We start from the raw sequence: 22,576 nt of genomic DNA on the forward strand, positions 1-22,576 counted from the left end.
GCCACCCCTGCATCCTCCCACTACCAAACCCTTGCCACATAAACCCAGTACATTTTTGTAGATAACAATGGATGCACAGATGCTTACATATGCATTTGCCACTGTGTCTATTGTTTTCACTGATGACTTTATCTAGATGCATATTCTTTAATTCCATTTTCATTTGGGACAATGGAAAAAAGCAATGAAAAAAGATTTCCTTTGCAGAGAGAGTTAATGATAGAATCACTAATAGAGTAGCACTTCCCTACACAAAGTGCTAAATTTCCAGAAAATTTTTTAACACTGGAACAAAGTAAGAATCTGAATTGAAATCTGAATCTGAAATGAAAATCAGAATAAGCCACTACTAAAACACTGAAACCCACATCAAAGCAGTCTCAAAAAGACACAGTAAGCATGCAGTGTACATATATTTGGGAAATAAGAACTGTAGAAAAAGTGCAATTAAACAGAACATTAAAAAATTTAACACAGGGAATTCCACACTTTATGGAACCAGAAACTGTCATTTATTAATCACAAACTTTCACTGCTGTACACTTACAAAATACAATTCTAATTTCAACCATGCCATTTTTTGTCATTAAAAAGAATGTCAGAGTTAATCTGCTTAAACACCTTCAACTGTAAAGGCACAGATAAAGAAGATACTGAGAAAGCTGAGTGGTGAGTGAAAGTCAAAAAGGCCACCAACATTTTATTCTTCAAAGGACATCATTAAATAACAAGCCAAAGCACTAATAATAATAATTTTAGATCATCTCATCCAAAGTTGTCATTAGAGAACAGAAAACTAGTAATATCAGAGTCACTGCTTTTCTGAACTGTTTTGTCTGTCTTTCCTCTGACAACTTCTTCAGAGTTAGCCATCTTTATCTTTTTTAGATGATTTGTCCAGTCTCATGGTGTGCTAGCCAAGTTTTAACTGTCCAAAGAACATAGAAAAGTGTGATGGTTTGAGCACAGTGTAACGTTACAGAGGGCACGCAAGCATGGAAGTTATCCAGAGGACCTATAGCCCAGAAAAACACGATAGAATTAAGAAGTTTCTTTCAAATCCAAAGTCAGGAGACAGAAAATTTTTTTGATGGTTTTGGACTGCAAACTGGTCATAAGAATCATTGAAAGGCTTCCACTAATTCTTTCTCTAATTGTATTAGTATGTTTCAACAAGTTGCCCTAGACGCTGAAAACCCTGAACCAGAATGATAAACTTGTTAAAAGATGAGGTTTTATATTTATTAGCAGAGATGTCTAGAGAAGCCGATTATGAGTGTATGTCTTAAAAAATGTCTCAGGATAATGCTGTTAGTTTCCATTTTAATAAAGTCAATCACATGTACTAATATAATAGTCTAATATAATCTAATGGAATAAAGACAGAAAATTCCAATAAGTCAAAAGATTTCATCAATGCACTTCTACTAAAGCTAGTTAGTACTCAGGAATTATAAACAGTCTAAATATTTACTAAGTCTTCATGAATTAAATGGTTCTTAAAACAGCTTGCAATATATAAAAAAGTGTTGCATGTTAACCAATACCAGAGACTACCAAACCCACACATTTTCCATCTTCTGTGAGAATCAGGATGATACAGTTGCCTGAATCTGGTATCATCCCATCAATTTGAAACACTCTCCAATCATTGATGAATAATATGAACTGAAGATTAAAAAATAAATCAAGAGCATTGTCCTGGTTTCAGCCAGGATAGAGCTGGTTTTCCTCACAGAAGCTAGTGTGAGACTGTGTTTTGGATTTGGGATGAGGAACTGTTGATAATGTGCTGATGTTTTGGGTTGTTGCTGAGCCGTCAAGGACAGTCCAGCTTCTTGTGCTGGCCTGCCAGCAAGCAGGCTGGGGGTGCACGGGGAGCTGGGAGGGGACACAGCCGGGACAGCTGACCCAGACTGGCCAAAGAGATATTCCCTACCATCCGACGTCATGCCCAGTACATAAACTGGAGTTGGCCGGGGGGGCGGGAATCGCTGCTCGGGGACAGGCTGTCGATCACGGGGTGGTGAGCAATTGCTGTATTGGGCCTCACTTGTTCTTGTACATTCCTTTGTTGGTATTATCATTATTGTTCCCTTCTTTCTTTCTGTCCTATTAAACCGTGTTTATCTCAACCCACGAGGTTTTTCCTAATTCTCTTCCCCGTCCCACTGCGGGAGGGGGAGTGAGCGAGCGGCTGCGTGGTGCTTAGCTGCCGGCTGGGGCTAAACCACGACAGTCCTTTTTGGCGCCCAACGTGGGGCCCGAGGCTTGAGATAATAACGGTTGCAGGTCACAATATCAGTTTGATTTGCATCATGCTCTCGTCTTTGCTGTACATGTTAAGGATTGGTGTTGGTTTCTGCGGGCTGCTGTACTCTGCAATGATTAGTAATGTCTCGCCTGTGAATTTTGTTTTTAGAGCACTGACCTTGAGCTTAATGTGGTATCATCTGAGCTCTGTACTAAAGCCGTTACTGTATTTTGGCTACAGTCTTGTGGAGACGATTAGCAATTATACTTCTGCCTCTGAAAGGTTTTTTATGGAGGAAATGCAGAATGGTACCTTTGATACCCTCTATCATAACATTTCCTCCTTCATCACAATAATTTTTCAGTATTTTGAACACCCTTGGCTGGTTAAAATACCTCTATTGCTACTTCTGGGGAACATGGTTTCAGTTTTGTCTAAGGTTAGCAAGCAATTTAAGAATATCACCCGGAGATCTGCCCCAAGGCTGGATAGTTATGAATGGCAGGGCGTGTGGAACAGCATGGGCAAATGCCTGGGGCGGTGGGCACCTCCGGTGTTTTGGAGCTTCACTCCCGAACAAGTGCAGAATCCTGATAAACTAGCAGAATATCTGGAAGAAGTATGCTGTCAGCCTGGCAGCTCCAAGGAGACACAAATCATTGCCATGTGCTGGGGCCTGGCCCATGCCTACCGAACCCTATTTAACACTATGCAAAGGGGAGAGGGGCTCTCTGGGTCTGATGGCAATGTGGCAGGCACTGTGACTACTCCAACCCCCACGGCGGGCACTGCCACTACTCCAAGCCCCACGGCGGGCACTGTAGCTACTCAGACTGTTGCAGCTGAACCAGAGAACCAGCCCATCCCGGTATCAGTTGCCCCTGTACAAAAGAAGAAATCTTGGAAGCAGAAGTCAGCTCGTTTAGTAAGGGAGGAGGAAGATCCTGCTAAGAAGGAGCCAGAGGAAGAGAGTGAGGAGGCAGAGTGCTCTGAAGCAGGGCCATCACAAGCACGGAAGAGGGAAGAGAGCGAGTCATCGCTTGAAGAGGAGGAAGAGGAAGAACTTATAAAAGAGACGGTAACTACCCGATCTCTATCCCTGAGTGAATTGCGAGATATGCGAAAGGATTTCAGCCGTCGTCCAGGTGAGCACATTGTCACCTGGCTGCTCCGATGCTGGGATAATGGGGCCAGTAGCCTGGAATTAGAGGGTAGGGAAGCCAAGCAGCTGGGATCCCTTTCTAGGGAAGGGGGCATTGACAAAGCAATTGGAAAAGGTGCACAAGTCCTCAGCCTCTGGAGACGACTCCTGTCGGGTGTGAAGGAAAGGTATCCCTTCAAGGAAGATGTTCTATGTCACCCAGGCAAGTGGACCACCATGGAGAAAGGTATCCAGTACCTGAGGGAGCTAGCGGTGCTGGAAGTGATTTATGGTGACTCGGACAATGGACAATTATCCAAAGATCCAGATGAAGTCAATTGCACGCAACCTATGTGGCGGAAGTTTGTACGGAGTGCACCATCATCATATGCCAACTCATTAGCAGTAATGGCCTGGAAGGACGGAGAGAGACCAACGGTGGATGAATTGGCTGGCCAACTCCGGCAATACGAAGAAAGTCTCTCTTCCTCCCTACGGGCCTGCGTCTCTGCTATAGAGAAACTGTCCCGAGAGTTCCGGCAATTCAAAGAGGATATGCCCTACCCTCCACCCATACGGACCAGTGTCTCAGCCATTAGGAGTAAGCGCTCTTCTGTTCAAGAGAGAAGATATAGAGGATACACACCACGAGCCACCCTGTGGTTTCAATTGCGTGACTATGGAGAGGACATGAGGAGGTGGGATGGAAAACCTATCTCGACCCTAGAGGCACGAGTACGCGAGCTGCAAGGAAAAACAATTACAAAAGGGGGTTCAGGTTCCTCGAGGAAAATCGTCGCTCCACTTTCCAGTGGGCAGCTTCCCAGAAAGAATAGAAGAGCTGATCTCACCTCTGATCCTCTTGAAGGGACTTCTGATTCCTATTTACAAGAAGTGGGTAACGAGTACTATGAGCAGGATTAGAGGGGCCCTGCCTCCAGCCAGGCGGAGGAGAGGGACAACCGAGTTTATTGGACTGTGTGGATTAGATGGCCTGGCACATCAGACCCACAGGAATATAAGGCTTTAGTGGACACCGGTGCACAATGTACCCTGATGCCATCAAGCCATATAGGGGCAGAACCCATCTGTATTTCTGGAGTGACAGGGGGATCCCAACAGCTGACTGTACTGGAGGCTGAAGTGAGCCTAACTGGGAATGAGTGGCAGAAGCACCCCATTGTGACTGGCCCGGAGGCTCCGTGCATCCTGGGCATAGACTACCTCAGCAGAGGGTATTTCAAGGACCCAAAAGGGTACCGGTGGGCTTTTGGTATAGCTGCCTTGGAGACGGAAGAAATTAAACAGCTGTCCACCTTGCCTGGTCTCTCAGAGGACCCTTCTGTGGTGGGGTTGCTCAGGGTCAAAGAACAACAGGTGCCGATCGCTACCACAACAGTGCACCGGCGGCAATATCGCACCAACAGAGACTCCCTGATCCCCATCCATGAGCTGATTCGTCGGCTGGAGAGCCAAGGAGTGATCAGCAAAACTCACTCACCTTTCAACAGCCCCATATGGCCAGTGCGAAAGTCTAATGGAGAGTGGAGACTGACAGTAGACTATCGTGGCCTGAATGAAGTCACGCCGCCACTGAGCGCTGCCGTGCCGGACATGCTAGAACTTCAATATGAACTGGAGTCAAAGGCAGCCAAGTGGTACGCCACCATTGATATTGCTAACGCGTTTTTCTCGATCCCTTTGGCGGCAGAGTGCAGGCCACAGTTTGCTTTCACTTGGAAAGGTGTCCAATACACCTGGAATCGACTTCCCCAGGGGTGGAAACACAGCCCTACCATTTGCCATGGGCTGATACAAACTGCACTGGAACAGGGTGAAGCTCCAGAGCATCTGCAATACATTGATGACATCATCGTATGGGGCAACACAGCAGAAGAAGTTTTCGAGAAAGGGAAGAAAATAATTCAAGTCCTTCTGAAAGCTGGTTTTGCTATAAAGCAAAGTAAAGTCAAGGGACCTGCACAAGAGATCCAGTTTTTAGGAATAAAATGGCAAGATGGACGTCGACAGATCCCAACGGATGTGATCAACAAAATAACAGCTATGTCTCCACCAACTAGCAAAAAAGAAACACAAGCATTTCTGGGTGTTGTGGGTTTCTGGAGAATGCATATTCCAAATTACAGTCTGATTGTAAGCCCTCTTTATCAAGTGACCCGGAAGAAGAATGATTTTAAATGGGGCCCTGAGCAACGACAAGCCTTCGAACAAATCAAACAGGAGATAGTTCATGCCGTAGCCCTCGGGCCAGTACGGGCAGGACAAGATGTTAAAAATGTGCTCTACACGGCAGCCGGGGAGAATGGCCCTACCTGGAGTCTCTGGCAGAAGGCACCAGGAGAGACTCGAGGTCGACCTCTAGGGTTTTGGAGTCGAGGATATAGGGGATCTGAGTCCCGCTATACTCCAACTGAAAAGGAGATATTGGCGGCATATGAAGGAGTTCGAGCTGCCTCAGAAGTGGTTGGTACTGAAGCACAGCTCCTCCTGGCACCCCGACTGCCGGTGCTGGGCTGGATGTTCAAAGGGAGGGTCCCCTCTACGCATCATGCGACTGATGCTACGTGGAGTAAGTGGGTCGCACTTATTACACAGCGGGCTCGAATAGGAAATCTTAATCGCCCGGGAATCTTGGAAGTGATCATGGACTGGCCAGAAGGCAAAGATTTTGGAATATCACCGGAAGAGGAGGTGGCGCGTGCTGAAGAGGCTCCACCATATAATGAACTGCCAGAGAACGAAAGGCAATATGCCCTGTTTACTGATGGGTCCTGTCGTATTGTAGGCAAACATCGAAGGTGGAAAGCTGCTGTATGGAGCCCTATACGACGAGTTGCAGAAGTGGCTGAAGGACAAGGTGAATCAAGTCAGTTTGCGGAGGTGAAAGCCATCCAGCTGGCTTTAGATATTGCTGAACGAGAAAAATGGCCAGTACTCTATCTTTATACTGACTCATGGATGGTGGCAAATGCTCTATGGGGGTGGCTGCAGCAATGGAAGCAGAGCAACTGGCAACGCAGAGGCAAGCCCATCTGGGCTGCTGAATTGTGGCAAGATATTGCTGCCCGACTAGAGAATCTCGTCATAAAAGTACGTCACGTAGATGCTCACGTACCCAAGAGTCGGGCCACGGAAGAACATCAAAACAACCATCAGGTGGATCAGGCTGCTAAGATTGAAGTGGCTCAGGTGGATCTGGACTGGCAACATAAGGGTGAATTATTTATAGCTTGGTGGGCCCATGACACCTCAGGCCATCAGGGAAGAGATGCAACATATAGATGGGCTCGGGATCGAGGGGTGGACCTGACCATGGATGCTATTGCACAGGTTATCCATGAATGTGAAACGTGTGCTGCGATCAAACAAGCCAAGTGGTTAAAGCCCCTCTGGTATGAAGGACGATGGTTGAAATATAAATATGGGGAGGCCTGGCAGATTGACTATATCACACTTCCACAAACTCGCCAAGGCAAGCGCTATGTGCTTACCATGGTGGAAGCAACCACCGGATGGCTGGAAACATACCCTGTGCCCCATGCCACCGCCCGGAACACTCTCCTGGGCCTTGAAAAGCAAGTCTTATGGCGACATGGTACCCCCGAAAGAATTGAGTCAGACAATGGGACTCATTTCCGAAACAACCTCATAGACACCTGGGCCAAAGAGCACGGCATTGAGTGGGTGTATCATATCCCCTATCATGCACCAGCTTCCGGAAAAATTGAACGATACAACGGACTGTTAAAGACTACACTGAGAGCAATGGGTGATGGGACATTCAAAAATTGGGATAAACATTTAGCCAAAGCCACCTGGTTAGTCAACACTAGGGGATCTACTAATAGAGCCGGCCCTGCCCAATCAAAACTTCTACGTACTGTAGAAGGGGATAAAGTCCCTGTGGTGCATGTGAGAAACATGCTGGGGAAGACAGTCTGGGTTACTCCTGCATTAGGAAAAGGCAAACCCATTCGTGGGATTGCCTTTGCCCAGGGACCTGGGTGCACTTGGTGGGTAATGCGGAAGGATGGGGAAGTCCGATGTGTACCTCAAGGAGACTTGATTTTGGGTGAAAACAGTCAATGATTTGAATTGTATTATGTTAATTGTTCAGAATGACATTACTACTACGGCTGCTATCTACCATATCAATGGTATTATAGTAAGAATCACCCAGACTGATGAAGAATGAGCTTCACTGAAACCAAGCAACGTGCAGCAGTGATGAAACCAGAACTGGCTTCAGCAGCTTGCGCCCAACAAATCCCTCGAGATCGACATCTTCGACCTGGAGATCATGGACATGGACCGTGCCAGATGACAATCCAACACCACATACCATCTCCCCTGCCCTGAGAGACTGCTATGATGGATGAAGCCCAGAGTCATGGACTGACTGAACTCCATAGACATTTTAAGTGATGGCCCATGGACTAAGAGAGTGATATCTGTGTGTATATATTAAAGGACAGGAAGAGTAATAATGAATAATTGGAATGTATTGAAAAGTATAGGACCTGGGCATGACGTAAATGGTATGGAATAAGGGGTGGATACTGTCCTGGTTTCAGCCAGGATAGAGCTGGTTTTCCTCACAGAAGCTAGTGTGAGACTGTGTTTTGGATTTGGGATGAGGAACTGTTGATAATGTGCTGATGTTTTGGGTTGTTGCTGAGCCGTCAAGGACAGTCCAGCTTCTTGTGCTGGCCTGCCAGCGAGCAGGCTGGGGGTGCACGGGGAGCTGGGAGGGGACACAGCCGGCACAGCTGACCCAGACTGGCCAAAGAGATATTCCCTACCATCCGACGTCATGCCCAGTACATAAACTGGAGTTGGCCGGGGGGGGCGGAAATCGCTGCTCGGGGACGGGCTGTCGATCACGGGGTGGTGAGCAATTTCTGTATTGGGCCTCACTTGTTCTTGTACATTCCTTTGTTGGTATTATCATTATTGTTCCCTTCTTTCTTTCTGTCCTATTAAACCGTGTTTATCTCAACCCACGAGGTTTTTCCTAATTCTCTTCCCCGTCCCACTGCGGGAGGGGGAGTGAGCGAGCGGCTGCGTGGTGCTTAGCTGCCGGCTGGGGCTAAACCACGACAAGCATCTGAAAAAATGAATAGTCTTACTGAACAATGTATTTTCATAAGGAGAAAACCCATATGAAAGATAATCCAATTTTGAGTTACTAAAATTGAAACACTACCCAGTCATTAAGTTTCTTTAAATACAAGTATATCATTAACCCTATTGTTAAAGGAAGTATTATTTAATATCTTTTCAAGAGAAAAATGACAGAGATACATTGTAGCAAATTCTGCTCTTGAATGGTTACAGAAAAACTCACAACAGGTTTGAATAGCTCCCTCCACTCCTAAGCTGGTAGAAGCTAAGATCTCCAAAGATTTGCAACACAGGTGACTTCCAAGATCAGCCAGATCTCAGAATGCAAACAAAGGCAAATATAAAAAAAATATATTATACACTATGGAAACAATATGGAACATATGCTGTGAGAAAAGAAAAAGAAATACCTGAAACAAGTTCCATAACAATATAAATAGGTTGTCGTTGTGTGCAGATTCCTATGAGTTTTACAATATTAGGATGATCATACTGTTTGAGTATTCTGCAAAACATACAGTAAAATTATTATATTAATAAACTTTATTGTATAAACTGATTAAGTATTGTAGGAAAATATCTTAAATCCTTAATATTATTTTAATGGAATACATCATTAGTGTTACCATTAAAACAATCAGTATAACAGATCAGTTGTCACTGTGTTTGAATGAGGGCACAACTCACTTATAAATCAAGACTAAATGATATATTATTTTTATTATAGTTCTACTATTTGTCTACATGACAAGAACCCTTGTAATTAAATAACATTTCAGTGGTGGACCAATAGCAGTTAGGTCAAAAAAGCCTGCACAACACTTCCCTATACTTTCCTTCTGCACTGTTCAAATGCACACTCATTCCAATTTTACTTTAAGAGATTAATTTGTATAATAAGCTTAAAAAGAATATAAAGACAGCAATTCAAAATTTGGGAATTAAACAAAAACATTTATGTCTTCTTACACAATGCTTTAATAAGTACATTTGCAATCTAAAACAGCATGCTATAATTTACAAGTATAATGAAGAGCTAGGAAGAATTCTGGAGAGACATTACAACTTTTAAATGTTTCTTCTACCACTTCCTAACTTAATCCATGTCTTCTTTTTCTCTTTTCATGAGAGAAAGAGTAAATTACTAGCTTACTTGGTATGTACATACATAAACACAGCATATCTATTTTTCTTTCATTATAAAAGAATTCTTCCAGTGGCAGGCTGCTTAGCAAATGAAGCATCTCTGCAGTAGCTGAGTTATGAGCCATTTAAAGATATTCAATCGCTATAATGGCTGATATTAGTGATTTATATAATGTCTTATAGTTTTCCATATTGATCATACTAGTTTTTGAGTAAAAATGAAAATATAACAAGTTTCATAGCAAGAAGAAAGATTATTTTTAAAATTTTAAAATTATTTTGATATACCTCTCTACCACGATAAAATTTATATACCCTGGAGATATTTATATACTCATATAATCAGCCTATATTCACAATAATTAGCATATTGTGGTATGATTGTAATCTGAAAAATAGGTATGCAATCACATGCTGCCTGACACATCACAGAATCTCTCTTCTGAAGTGAATTCTTCTTCCCAAGAAGAAATTAGTAAATGGGGGTCTATACTATAACCTGGCCAAATTTGATCATCTCTATTAATCAAGCAGGTGAGAAGACAGGATTTATGACTGGTATGATTCAAAAGTTAAAGTGCAACAGTGTAGTGCAACAAGGGGAAGGGCTGCACCTGGGGAGGAACAATCCCAGGCACCAGTCCATGCTGGGGGGTCACCCAGCTGGAAAGCAGCTCTGCAGAAAAGGAGGTGCCAGTTGGTGGACAAGAAGTTCAACATGAGCCAGCAATGTGCCCTTGTGGCAATGAAGGCTAATGGTATCCTGGGCTAAATTAGGCAAAGTACTGCCAGCAAGTCGGGGGTGATCTTACCCCTCTACTCAGCACTGGTGAGGTCACACCTGTAAGTACTGTGTCCAGTTCTGGACTCTCCAGTACAAGAGAGACATGGACATCCTGGAGACAGCCCAGTAAAGGGCCATGAAGATGATTAAGGGACTGGTATATCTCTCCTATGAGGAAAGGATGAGAGAGATGGGGCTGTTTAGCCTGGAGAAGAGAAGGTTCAGAGGGGATCTCATCAGTGTATATAAATACATGAATGGAGGATGCAAAGAGGACAGAGCCAGGCTCTTTTCATTGGTGCCCAGTGACAGGACAAGAGGCACTGGGCACAAACAGAAACACATGAGGTTCATCTGAACATCAGGAAACACTTTTTCACTGTGAGGGTGACTAAACATTGGAAAGGGTTGCCCAGGGAGGTTGTGGAGTCTCCCTCCTTGGAGATATTCAAAAGCCATCTGAACACAGTTCTGGGCAACCAGCTCTAGGTGGCCCTGCTTGAGCTTGGGCAAGATGAACCCCAGAGATCCCTTCAAACTGCAACCATTCTGTTATTCCGTGATATAATCACATTTAAAGTAAGTGTCTTACTGTCTTTTTATCTGAATCCTTATGGCAAAATGCAGAAAAAGTTTTAAATTGAGGCACTTAAAATAAGAAAAATGTGTTTTATAGGCATAGCTTGCTTTGCTGAAGAGGTGATTTTGCCAAGTGCAGATGCTGCTGCATACATACATTAAAAAATGCCTATTTTTAGTTACTGGGACAACAGTTGTAGAAGATATTGAGGGAGAGAACAAAAGGAAAAAAGTTTGAGAACAGCTTCTTCAAATTTTTGTGAAGGTCAGATTTTATAAATTCATCTAGTAATAAAACTTGAAAAAACACCACAATGTAAATATATGCTTTAATTAAATTTAGAAAACCTACCTGGCTTCTGACAGAAATCTTATTTTCAGTTCCTGAGGAAGATCTTCTTTACAAGTTTTTACAGCAACAGGAGTCTTATCCTTTAATGTTCCTTTATATACCTCACCAAAATTACCCTAAAATCAGGGGAAAACCAAAAATCATTCTTAAGTAAACAAAGTCTTTGCCTTTTCATAAAAGAAAACTAAAGTAAGGAGAATAGAATAAACTCAATCAGATGTATTTCTTACTTAAATTTCTTACTTAAATAAAAATAAAAAGAAAATTATTTAGGACAGAAATTGAAGGAAGAAGGTGCCAGCCAACCCCCCAATTGGTATAAAATTGCATACCACAGTAATTTAAAAGATAAGGCAAATAGGAAATGTACAGACTTCATGATTGATATATACCTATTTAAATGTTATTTAGCTCACTTGATAACTTACTTTGCCCAGTAATTCTCCCAGTGTGACATCTTCATGATTGAGAGCCCATTTCTTGTCCTACGGAAGGGACAGGAAAGAATTGCCAGTCTGTGTACTTTTTATAAAATAAATTTTAGCCAGTAGAAATGTACCTCAATCAATAGCATGCTATGAAGTTAAAAATTCAAGAATTTGCAAAACATGCTTTAGAAATCTTGCCATACAATAAGATATTGAAATATACGATACAGCAAACTTTTGTCAGAAGATTATGCCTACAACAACAGTATGCTTTTTACACAAAAGCTCTGGAAAGGGTAAAAAAACTTAAGTAAAAATCAGCAAGGACAACTTAATTTTAGAATACAAAATAACATATTGCTAGATTAAAAAAAAATTGTCCTCAGTGTACTGAAAAAAAGAACCAATTTTCCTAATATGAATAAGACACATATTTGCATCTCTCAAACCTTCTGTGGTAGTTTGATATATTACAGGAAACTACTTGAAAAAGATAACAAGCGCTAATTACAGTATCTTTTCAGTGCTGATGACCAATAACACAAATATTCTGCAATAATCCACAGACACATCGAAAACAATCATAAGCTTCTTGTTACACAGACCTATTTAATAAATATTTAATGAAAAAGTGTAGGATATTTTAAGTCTAACCCATAAAATGAAACAAATGTTTAATATTCATTTTTAAAAGTCTGTTAGCACCTCATCTACTAACCACCTCGCAAGCACGATTACATAATCACAGAATCACAGAATCACTAAGGTTGGAAAGGACCTTCAAGATCATCAAGTCCAACCATTAATCCAGCGCCACCATGTCCCCTAAACCACGTCCTGAAGCACCACATCCACACGTTTTTTGAACACTTCCAGAGATGGCGACTCCACCACCTCCCTGGGCAGCCTGTTCCAATGTCTGACCACTCTTTCAGTAAAGACATGGATGGAGTCGCCATCTCTGGAAGCGTTCAGAAAACGTGTGGATGTGGCGCTTCAGGACATGGTTTAGTGGGCATGGTGGTGTTGGGATAACAGTTGGACTTGATGACCTTGAAGGTCCTTTCCAACCCTCAGGTTGGCTTCCTCACTGCTGTAGGGTTGGACAAGAAGACCTTAAAAGGTCCCTTCCAACCCAAAGATTCTATGATTCTATGATTCTATCTTAAAGCATGCCAAATACCATACATATTTTTCTTAATCACTTACCTTTCTCATGAAACAAAGGTCTGAGACAAGGAAGAAGGTTTTAACATGTCTAATCAATCAGATGTGAGTTTTGTAAATTTCCTTTTGTATGCAAGGATTTTGTGAGATAAACTACTGTGGAGAACTTCTTTTCTCTTAACCAAGTAACTGGCAGGAACCGGTAAGAACCAGTACAATGTTAAAGTACAAGATAAGCATGTAGAAAGAAAAGAGTTCCTCTGGAGGACAGACAAGTTAAGGGGACCAAGTACTGCAAAACCCCACCAGAGACCACCAGAGGACCACCGGCTCATTTAACAGCACATGCGTCAGGGACATTTGAGTATGTTAAACATTTCTTGGAAATGTCATGAATATGCTAACAATTGCAATGACTATGAATGCGTGTACTCTATATAATTCAGATGCTGGTAACACGAGGGATGCATGTTAGGAAGAGATATCCCCCATGCGTCCGGCACTGTAATAAAGGTGTCTGCTTAGTAACACTTTGATGTAATTGAGTTTGAATTTCTTAAGTTTCAATTTCTTTGAATCACTCAGGTAAGGCCTCTTAATCCCTGGGAAGTTACCTTATACAGTGTCCCGGACAAGGGGGGAAGGATCTCCTACGGGCCTGCTGTATCGTTGGAAAAAGACCTCCTCCACCCCAGTTCCCTCAGCCGCTCCTCAAAAGACTTGTTCTCCAGCCTGTCCAGATCCCTCTGCAGAGCCCTCCTACCCTCCAGCAGATCCACACTCCCACCCAACTTGGTGTCATCTGCAAACTTACTGAGGGAGCACTCGATTCCCTCATCCAGATCATCTATAAAGATATTGAACAAGACCGGCCCCAGAACCGAGCCCTGGGGAACACCACTTGTGACCGGCCGCCAGCCGGATTTAACGCCGTTCACCACAACTCTCTGGGCTCAGCCGCCCAGCCAGTTCCTCACCCAGCAAAGAGTAAACCTGTCTAAGCCACGAGCCGCCAGTTTCTCCAGGAGAATGCTGTGGGAGATGCTGTCAAAGGCTTTACTAAAGTCCAGGTAGACAACGTCCACAGCCTTTCCCTCATCCACTAGGCGGGTCACCTGGTCATAGAAGGAGGTCAGGCTGGTCAAGCAGGACCTGCCTTTCATGAATCCATGCTGGCTGGGCCTGATCCCTTGCTGTCCTGCAGATACCCCGTGAGCACCCACAAGATGAACCGCTCCATGATCTTCCCTGGTACGGAGGTCTGGCTGACAGGCCTGTAGTTCCCGGGATCCTCCTTCTGGCCCTTCTTGTAGATGGGTGTCACATTGGCAAGCCTCCATTCGTGAGGGACCTCCCCTGTTAACCAGGACTACTGATAAATGATGGAGAGTGGCTTGGCAAGCTCTTCCGCCAGCTCCCTCAGCACTCTTGGGTGGATCCCACCAGGCCCCATAGACTTATGGGTATCCAGGCAGCTTATCAGGTCCTTAACTGCTTCCTCCTGGATTATGAGGAGTACATTGTGCTCTCCATCCCCATCTTCCAGCTCAGGGGGCTGAATACCCTGCGGATACCTGGACTGGCTATTAAAGACTGAGGCAAAGAAGGCATTAAGTACCTCAGCGTTGTCCTCGTCCGTGGAGACAATGTTCCCCGCCACATCCAGTAAGGGATGGAGCTTCTCCTTGCCTCTCTTTTTGTTGTTAATATGTTTGTAGAAGCATTTTTTGTCATCCTTTACGACTGTGGCCAGACTGAGCTCTAGCTGGGCTTTTGCCTTTCTAATTTTGTCCCTGCTTGACCTAACGAGATCCTTGTACTCTTCGTGAGTTGCCTGCCCCTTCTTCCAGAGGTGGTAAACTCTCCTCTTTTCCCTGAGTCCCAGCAAAATCTCCCTGTTCAGCCAGGCCGGTCGCCTTCCCCGCCAGCTCTTCTTACGGCACATGGGGACTGCCAGCTCCTGCGCCTTTAAGATTTCCTTCTTGAAGAATGTCCAGCCTTCCTGGACCCCTTTGTCCTTCAGGACTGTCTCCCAAGGGACTCTCTCAACCAGTGACCTGAACAGGCCAAAGTCTGCCCTCCGGAAGTCCATGGTAGCAGTTTTGCTGATCCCTCTCCTTACTTCACTCAGAATTGGCAATTCTATTCATGTCATGGTCGCTAAGCCCAGGGCGGCCTCCGACCACCACATCTCTCACCAGTCCTTCTCTGTTTGTAAACAGCAGGTCCAGCAAGGCACCTCCCCTGGTGGGCTCACTCACCAGCTGTGTCAGGAAGTTATCCTCCACACACTCCAGAAACCTCCCAGATTTTTTCCTCTCTGCCGTGTTATACTTCCAGCAGACGTCCGGTAGGTTGAAGTCCCCCACAAGAACAAGGGCCAGCGAATGCGAGACTTCTGCCAGTCGCTTATAGCATGTCTCATCTGTCTCTTCGTCCTGGTTGGGTGGTCTGTAACAGACTCCCAGCAGGATATCTGCCTCATTGTCCTTCCCCCTCATCCTTACCCATAAGCACTCGACTTGGTCTTCACAATCATTGATTTCTATACAGTCAAAACACTCCCTAACATACAGAGCCACCCCACCGCCTCTCCTTCCCTGCCTATCCCTTCGGAAGAGCTTATAGCCATCCATTGCGGCACTCCAGTCATGAGAAGCATCCCACCATGTTTCTGTGATGGCAACTACATCATAGCTGTCCTGCTGCACAGTGGCTTCCAGCTCCACCTGTTTGGTGCCCATGCTGCGTGCATTGGTGTAGATGCACTTGAGCTGGGCTATCGATTTCAACTCTGGCGTGCCACCCCTAGGCTCAACTCTAGTGAGCCTGGTTTTATCCCCTTCCCCCTTCAAGTCTAGTTTAAAGCCCTCTCGATGAGGCCTGCCAGCTCGTAAGCAAGAATCCTTTTGCCCCTTGGAGACAGTTGCACTCCATCTGCTGCGAGGAGGCCCGGTGCCGTGTAAACCACCCTTTGGTCAAAAACCCCAAATTCTGACGACGGCACCAGCCCCTGAGCCATGTGTTGATCAGGTGTGCTTTCCTGTTCCTTTCAGCGTTCTTCCCTGTCACTGAAGGGATTGATGAAAACACTACCTGTGCTCCCACTCCATCGACCAGTTGCCCCAGTGTTCTCAAGTCCTTTTTGACTACCTTTGGGCTTCTTAGCACAACCTCATCGTTGCCAACGTGTAGGACCAACAGTGGGTACTAATCACTGGGCCGAATCAGACCAGGGAGTTTCCTGGTGAAATCTCTCACCCAGGCCCCAGGGAGGCAGCAGACTTCCCTGTGGGTTGGGTCTGGTCGGCATATTGGGCCCTCTGTACCCCTCAGAAGGGAGTCGCCTACGACAATTACCCTCCTTTTCTTCTTAACAGAGGATGTCTTGATGCATGGGGCTGGCTGACTCACCCTAGGCACCCCCCTGGATGGACCTTCATCAGGGTCCTCATGTTCCTGGCCTTCAAGTTCCAGAGCCCCATAACTGTTGTGTAAGGGCAGCTGGGACAGTGAGGGAGGCCGGGAGGGGATTCACCCTCTTCTCCGAGCAGGGACCTGTTTCCATTCTCCCTCATGTCTTAGGTCCCCTCCTTCTGCCTGGCAGCAAGAGGGCAGGGCATCCCCTGCTGCTTGTGGAGCCTCCATCTGCTGCCTCTGCCTCAGGGATGGCCGGGTGTGGCTCCACCAATCTATCTCCCTCTCACACTCCCTGATGCTTCTCAGCCTCTCCACCTCTTCTTTCAGCTCTGCCCCCAGGCTGAGCAGGTCGCTCACCTGGTCGCACCGCACACAGGTGTTGTCTCTGCTGATCTCTGGCACAAGCGACAGACTCAGGTGCTCCCTGCAGCCAGACACCTGGAGAGCCGCGTGCTTGAGTGGGAACTCTGTCTGTGTCGCCATATTCCTTCGGGCCACGATTTTCAGCCGAGTGGCAACCATGGCTGAGCCTCTTCTGGAAGGCCAATGGCCACTCGTCAGAGAGTCTCTAGTGCCGGGGGTGGGAGGACTGCGCCCTGCCCGCATGCCTTCCCTGCCCGAACAGCCACGCAAACTGATGTGCTACGTCTTTCTGACGCACCACGTCCTGTTTGCCCGCCCTGGTCGCTGCGTTCCGGGTCGCTCGCGCTCCCTGGGGCTGCTCTTGTACGCGAGGGACTTTGGCCGCCGCCGCTCCTGTCCCCGCCCGCGCTGAGTCAGAGCTGCCGCTTGTCAGGAGCCCACTCTGCCGGCCTTGCAGGGGGGGCTGGGGCACCATCTCTCTCCCTGTGCTGCCGCCTTCGCGGTTTTGCCGCTTCAGGCAGGGTCCCCCAGCACGATCCTCCGCTCTGGAGCCCTTCGCCTCGGTGGCTTTGACGTGAATGTGTTCAGTTTTGGGCCCCTCACTAGAAGAAGGACATTGAGGTGCTGGAGCATGTCCAGAGAAGGGCAACGAAACTGGTGAGGGGTCTGGAGAACAAGTCTTATGAGGAGCGGCTGAGGGAACTGGGGTTGTTTAGTCTGGAGAAGAGGAGGCTGAGGGGAGACCTCATCGCTCTCTACAGCTACCTGAAAGGGGGTTGTGGCGACATGGATGTTGGTCTCTTCTCCCAAGTAACTAGTGATAGGACGAGAGGAAATGGCCTCAAGTTGCGCCAGGGGAGGTTTAGATTGGATATTAGGAAAAATGTCTTTACTGAGAGAGTGGTCAAGCATTGGAACAGGCTGCCCAGGGAGGCAGTGGAGTCACCATCTCTGGAAGTGTTCAAAAAAACGTGTGGACGTGGCACTTCAGGACATGGTTTAGTGGGCATGGTGGTGTTGGGTTGATGGTTGGACTTGATGATCTTAAAGGTCTTTTCCAACCTTAATGATTCTGTGATTCTGTGAATGTTTCACTGAATGCAAGGGGAATTTTTAACAGGTATACCTTTTTGTATATATCTTTATATATATCTCTCTCTACTTCTTTATATGTCTTTATCTATATCGCTGTGTATGTGTGTAATTTGAGAACCTGGTTAAGTCTTTAACTAAGTTGTTGTGTTATTAAGCTTAGAAAATGATATAACTTGTGATTTACCTTAATAGTGTTAATCAGAAGTGATAAATCATATCAACCCGATTCTGACTCGATTTCCCTGCCGTGTCCCCTCCCAGCTCCCCGTGCACCCCCAGCCTGCTCGCTGGCAGGCCAGCACAAGCTGGACTGTCCTTGACTGCTCAGCAACAACCCAAAACATCAGCACATTATCAACAGTTCCTCATCCCAAATCCAAAACACAGCCTCACACTAGCTTCTGTGAAGAAAACCAGCTCTATCCTGGCTGAAACCAGGACATGCACTTACATTTTAAAGAGTATTATTCTCTGTATTATTATCAATCTAATTGTCCTGGTTTTGGCTGGGATAGAGTTAATTTTCATCCTAATAGCTGGTGTAGTGCTGTGTTTTGGAGTTGGTATGAGAATAATGTTGATAACACACTGATGTTTTTGGTTGTTGCTAAGTAGTTGTAGTGCTTATACTAAGTCAAGGACTTTTCAGCTTCCCATGCTCTGCCAGTGAGGAGGTGCACAAGAAGCTGGGAGGGGGCATGGCCGGGACAGCTGACCCAGGCTGGCCAAAGGGATATTCCCTACCATACGACGTCATGCTCAGTACATAAACTGGAGTTAGCCGGGGGGCAGGAATCGCTGCTCAGGGACAGGCTATCGATCACTGGGTGGTGAGCAATTGCTGTATTGGGCATCACTTGTTCTTGTACATTCCTTTATAAGTATTATTGTTGTTGCTGTTTCTTCTTCCTTTGCTGTCCTATTAAACTGTTTTTATCTCAAGCCATGATTTTTTTTACAATTCTCTTCCCCATCCCACCTGGGGAGGGGGGGAGGCAAGTGAGCATATGCATGGTGCTTAGTTGCCAGCTGGGACTAAACCATGACGCTAATATATGAAAAAATCCCTTCATCTCATCAGAAAAAACCCTCACTCTGGTTCAGTAACAATCTTCAAGACTATGAAAACAGCATTTTTTTCCAAGAGGAAAATATCAAAATGCAACTCTTTCCTCCCGACACTTTATATAGCCTTCACTTTATTATCATTGAGCTTCTTGATAAAAAGATGGAAGCCTCATTACTTTGTCCTATTTCTCTGTTCAAAAAACAAACTCACTCACTTGAGATTAGTTTCTGAAAGAAACCTAACCTAACATTTTAGGTGCTCCAGGACAGGTTTAGGACTGTAAGCCCTATGCAGAGAAGTGTCTAAGGTTTATCACTGGCTAAGCCTGTGATTTTCTCTTAAGGTACATGACTCTTCACGCACTGAGAAGCAGCTAGTAATCTAATCCAGGGCTTTGTATTTTATGATAGCAATGAAACACCTCAACCGGTGGTCCCTAAATCCATCTGTGAATTTAACTTTCAAACCGTAGATGGTCCCTCTGTCTTACAGCACTAGTTAAGTTGAAGAAAATATTTTAAATAGAAATATTAAGTTGAAAAAGGCTGGACCATCATATATATTCAAATTTTATTTAATATCATAGTTATTTGTGGAGGGATTTAACCCCTGTGCACTCTTCTGACCCCCACCAAGGCAGAGTCTTCAGCAGACAGTGAGAAAATATCTAAGAGAAGAAGAGATGCTGTCAGCTACATCATATAAATGTACAACTAACTCTGTGATTAGAAAAGAAACAAACCCAACTTTCTAATTTGTAGCATGTTAAATATCCATTTAAATACTGGTTTGAAACAAAGTGTCACTGGTGCAAATTATTATTTTTAATTAATAAACTATAATATGAACAGTACTGCAAGGTGGAAAGTAACAAGGGCAAGACTATCCATTTTTACTGAAAGTACATTGTCTCACTAATTCTGTTCAAAATGCACTGAGTTGAATTTGTCATCATTCAATATTTTTGCACAGCTGCCAACAATACATTCATTAAGTGCACAACGGAATGGATGCATATTAGTATAACATAAACAAAAGTTATAGTCATGTCTTTTTCCTCTCTGATCATAAACTTCATGATTTTGTACATGTGCTTTTTTCTGATTATGAATAGATTATAAGAATTTCTCCAGTTGTTAAACACCATTACTCTATAAATGAATCATGCAGAAGATACTGAAAGATACAAAAGAAAAAAGTGACAGAAAAATGGGCGTTAAAAAAAATCTTTAATGTTGATATAGGTAGGCAGACAGTATAATGCTCATCAGTCTGAGTCATAAAATTCTCATTTTGACAGAGTTGCTTCTAAACTCAACCAAGAAAATTCACTATATTCTTGGATCTAATCATAATCTAATCAGTATGACAAAGAAGGTTAGAACTATTGATACTATTAATACCATTACTATTCCTCCCCAAAAATGAACCTGTTTATGATGTAATCCTCTTCTTGCAACATCACAATAAATCTTTCTTAACCTAGTGCTTGTTCAGACTTTTCTATTGTTTATTTTGGCCTGCGGAATGTGAAAGCACTTTAGACAAATCCAGTTACAGAAATTAACACTAGACATACCCACTTGTTATCTTAATGATATAACTTATTTCCAAATTGGATTGTTCAAGAAACCCAGAAACTTTATCATAGTTTACTTTATTTATGTCCTTTGGTCACCACAACTACCAATGATCTTTTCAGGATAAATATGAAAGAAGCTGTAACTGAATTACATGAATGCCATACCTGATAACAAAGCATAACAACTCAGATGATAGAGCTTCACTGCTCTAGGGAGATAACCCTTTATCAGGTATGAGGAGGTATTTAGCAAAAGCAGGTTTTTGAGATACTCTATGCAAGAATACCAGGGAAATTACATAATCATAGAATCATAGAACCTTTGGGTTGGAAGAGACCTTGTAAGGTCATCTAGTCCAACCCCCCTGCAATGAGAGGGACATCTTCAACTAGATCAGGTTGCTCAGAGCCTTGTCCAACCTGATCTTGAATGTTTCCAGGGATGGCGCGTCTGGGCAACCTGTTCCAGTGTTTCACCACCCTCATTGAGAAAAATTTCTTCCTTATATCCAGTCTGAATCTACCCTCTTTTAGTTTAAAACCATTCCCCCTTGTCCTATCGCAACAGGCCCTGCTAAAAAGTTTGTCCCCATCTTTCTTATCAATCAACCCTCTTTAGGTATTGAAAGGCCGCAAGGTCTCCCCGGAGCCTTCTCTTTTCCAGGCTGAACAACCCCAACTCTCTCACCCTTTCTTCATAGGAGAGGTGTTCCAGCCCCATGACCATTTTCATGGCCCTCCTCTGGACCCGTTCCACCAGGTCCATGTCTTTCCTGTGCTGAGGGCTCCAGAGCTGGACACAGTACTGCAGGTGGGGTCTCACCAGAGCAGAGCAGAGGGGCAGAATCACATCCCTTGACCTGCTGGCTACGCTTCTTTTGATGCAGCTCAGGATACGGTTGGCCTTCTGGGCTGCGAGCACACATTGCATCATCACAGATCATTTTTTCAGTGGGTATTCAAATATCATTTGTCAAAACTTGCTGAAGCAGAGAAAAAAACTGAAGGCAAATAACAGTTGTATACCTGTTGATAGGGTCTACCATTGTGGAAATGCAAAATGATTTTTTTAGAGAAGTACTATTTTTACACCACTTATGCCAGTAGGTTTAATGTGCATATAAATTTCATTAATCATAAACGATGTGTTTCAAATCCCTAAGATTAAGTACAGAAAAAAAGGTAGCTAGTGGAAATGACTTTTCATAAGAACAACTGTGTTTTACGAGATAGGTTTAGAAAAACCAACTACTGACAACCTCTTTAAAACTCTTTCAGAATAAAGATTTACGAGCTGTAAAAATTGTTATAGAAGCCATTCTGCATTATCAACACTGTATTAATTCAACTTAGAATGCACTGATGTGAACTCAGTGCAAGATTTAAAACGGAATAATACTGCAGATAGCACATTTTCCAAGGAGGTAAATCTATTTTTGTCTGACTTGTCATTGTCAAAAAACAACCAAAAAAAGCACCACAAAATAAAACCAGAAAAAAACTCACACCAAGCTGAACTTCAACCTTTTTCCTAAACCAAATTCTAAATGGCCATAAGCCACAAGGATACAGCTGAGTTTTGCAAAAGCTACTATACAGCATATGAACTGCAGAAGTGACCTCAGATTAACTTCACATGTTTTCCATGAGCATTCTTTCTTAAAGATCAATAGGCAAAATGACTGCAAAAGTCAATATACAAAACCAGCTTACTTCACATTTTTTTGAAAGATGCACAGCATTTCCATGAGTTTATATTCTCTTATTTTCATCTAATGACTAGAAAGATCTTGAGGACATTTCATGAAAAATACAGGAAATATAGGAAAAAATACAGACTATATCACCATACTAGTAGTGCTTCTCTATACCAGAAATAGATAGAATGTGAAATCCTTAAATGTAGGAAAAGAAAAATAAACTCTGAGTAAAAAATATTATATTTCAAATACATCAAGGGAATGTATAAGATCTAAAAAGGGTATTCTGTTTGCTCACTGTGTGTTTTCTCACTCCTCTACTGAATATAGTAACCAGCTTCTAAATTGAAG

The 22,576-nt window shown here is 44.0% G+C and overlaps 1 protein-coding gene across 2 annotated transcripts in view; it reads right to left on the reverse strand.

The window, feature by feature from the left end:
- Positions 1–22,576, reverse strand: part of LOC309415185 (tyrosine-protein kinase Fer-like) — a gene marked incomplete at both ends in the record, with an annotated part of 295,648 nt that overhangs the window by 84,795 nt on the left and 188,277 nt on the right. For both annotated transcript variants that reach the window (XM_082012627.1, XM_082012626.1), the window contains 3 exons: positions 8,951–9,045; positions 11,402–11,517; positions 11,830–11,886. In XM_082012627.1, coding sequence (XP_081868753.1) covers positions 8,951–9,045; positions 11,402–11,517; positions 11,830–11,886 — 268 coding nt within the window. The remainder of the gene's footprint in view (positions 1–8,950; positions 9,046–11,401; positions 11,518–11,829; positions 11,887–22,576) is intronic.

The sequence above is a fragment of the Phaethon aethereus genome, assembly GCF_964289735.1.
Source record: "Phaethon aethereus genome assembly, chromosome: W".
Classification (NCBI taxonomy): domain Eukaryota; kingdom Metazoa; phylum Chordata; class Aves; order Phaethontiformes; family Phaethontidae; genus Phaethon; species Phaethon aethereus.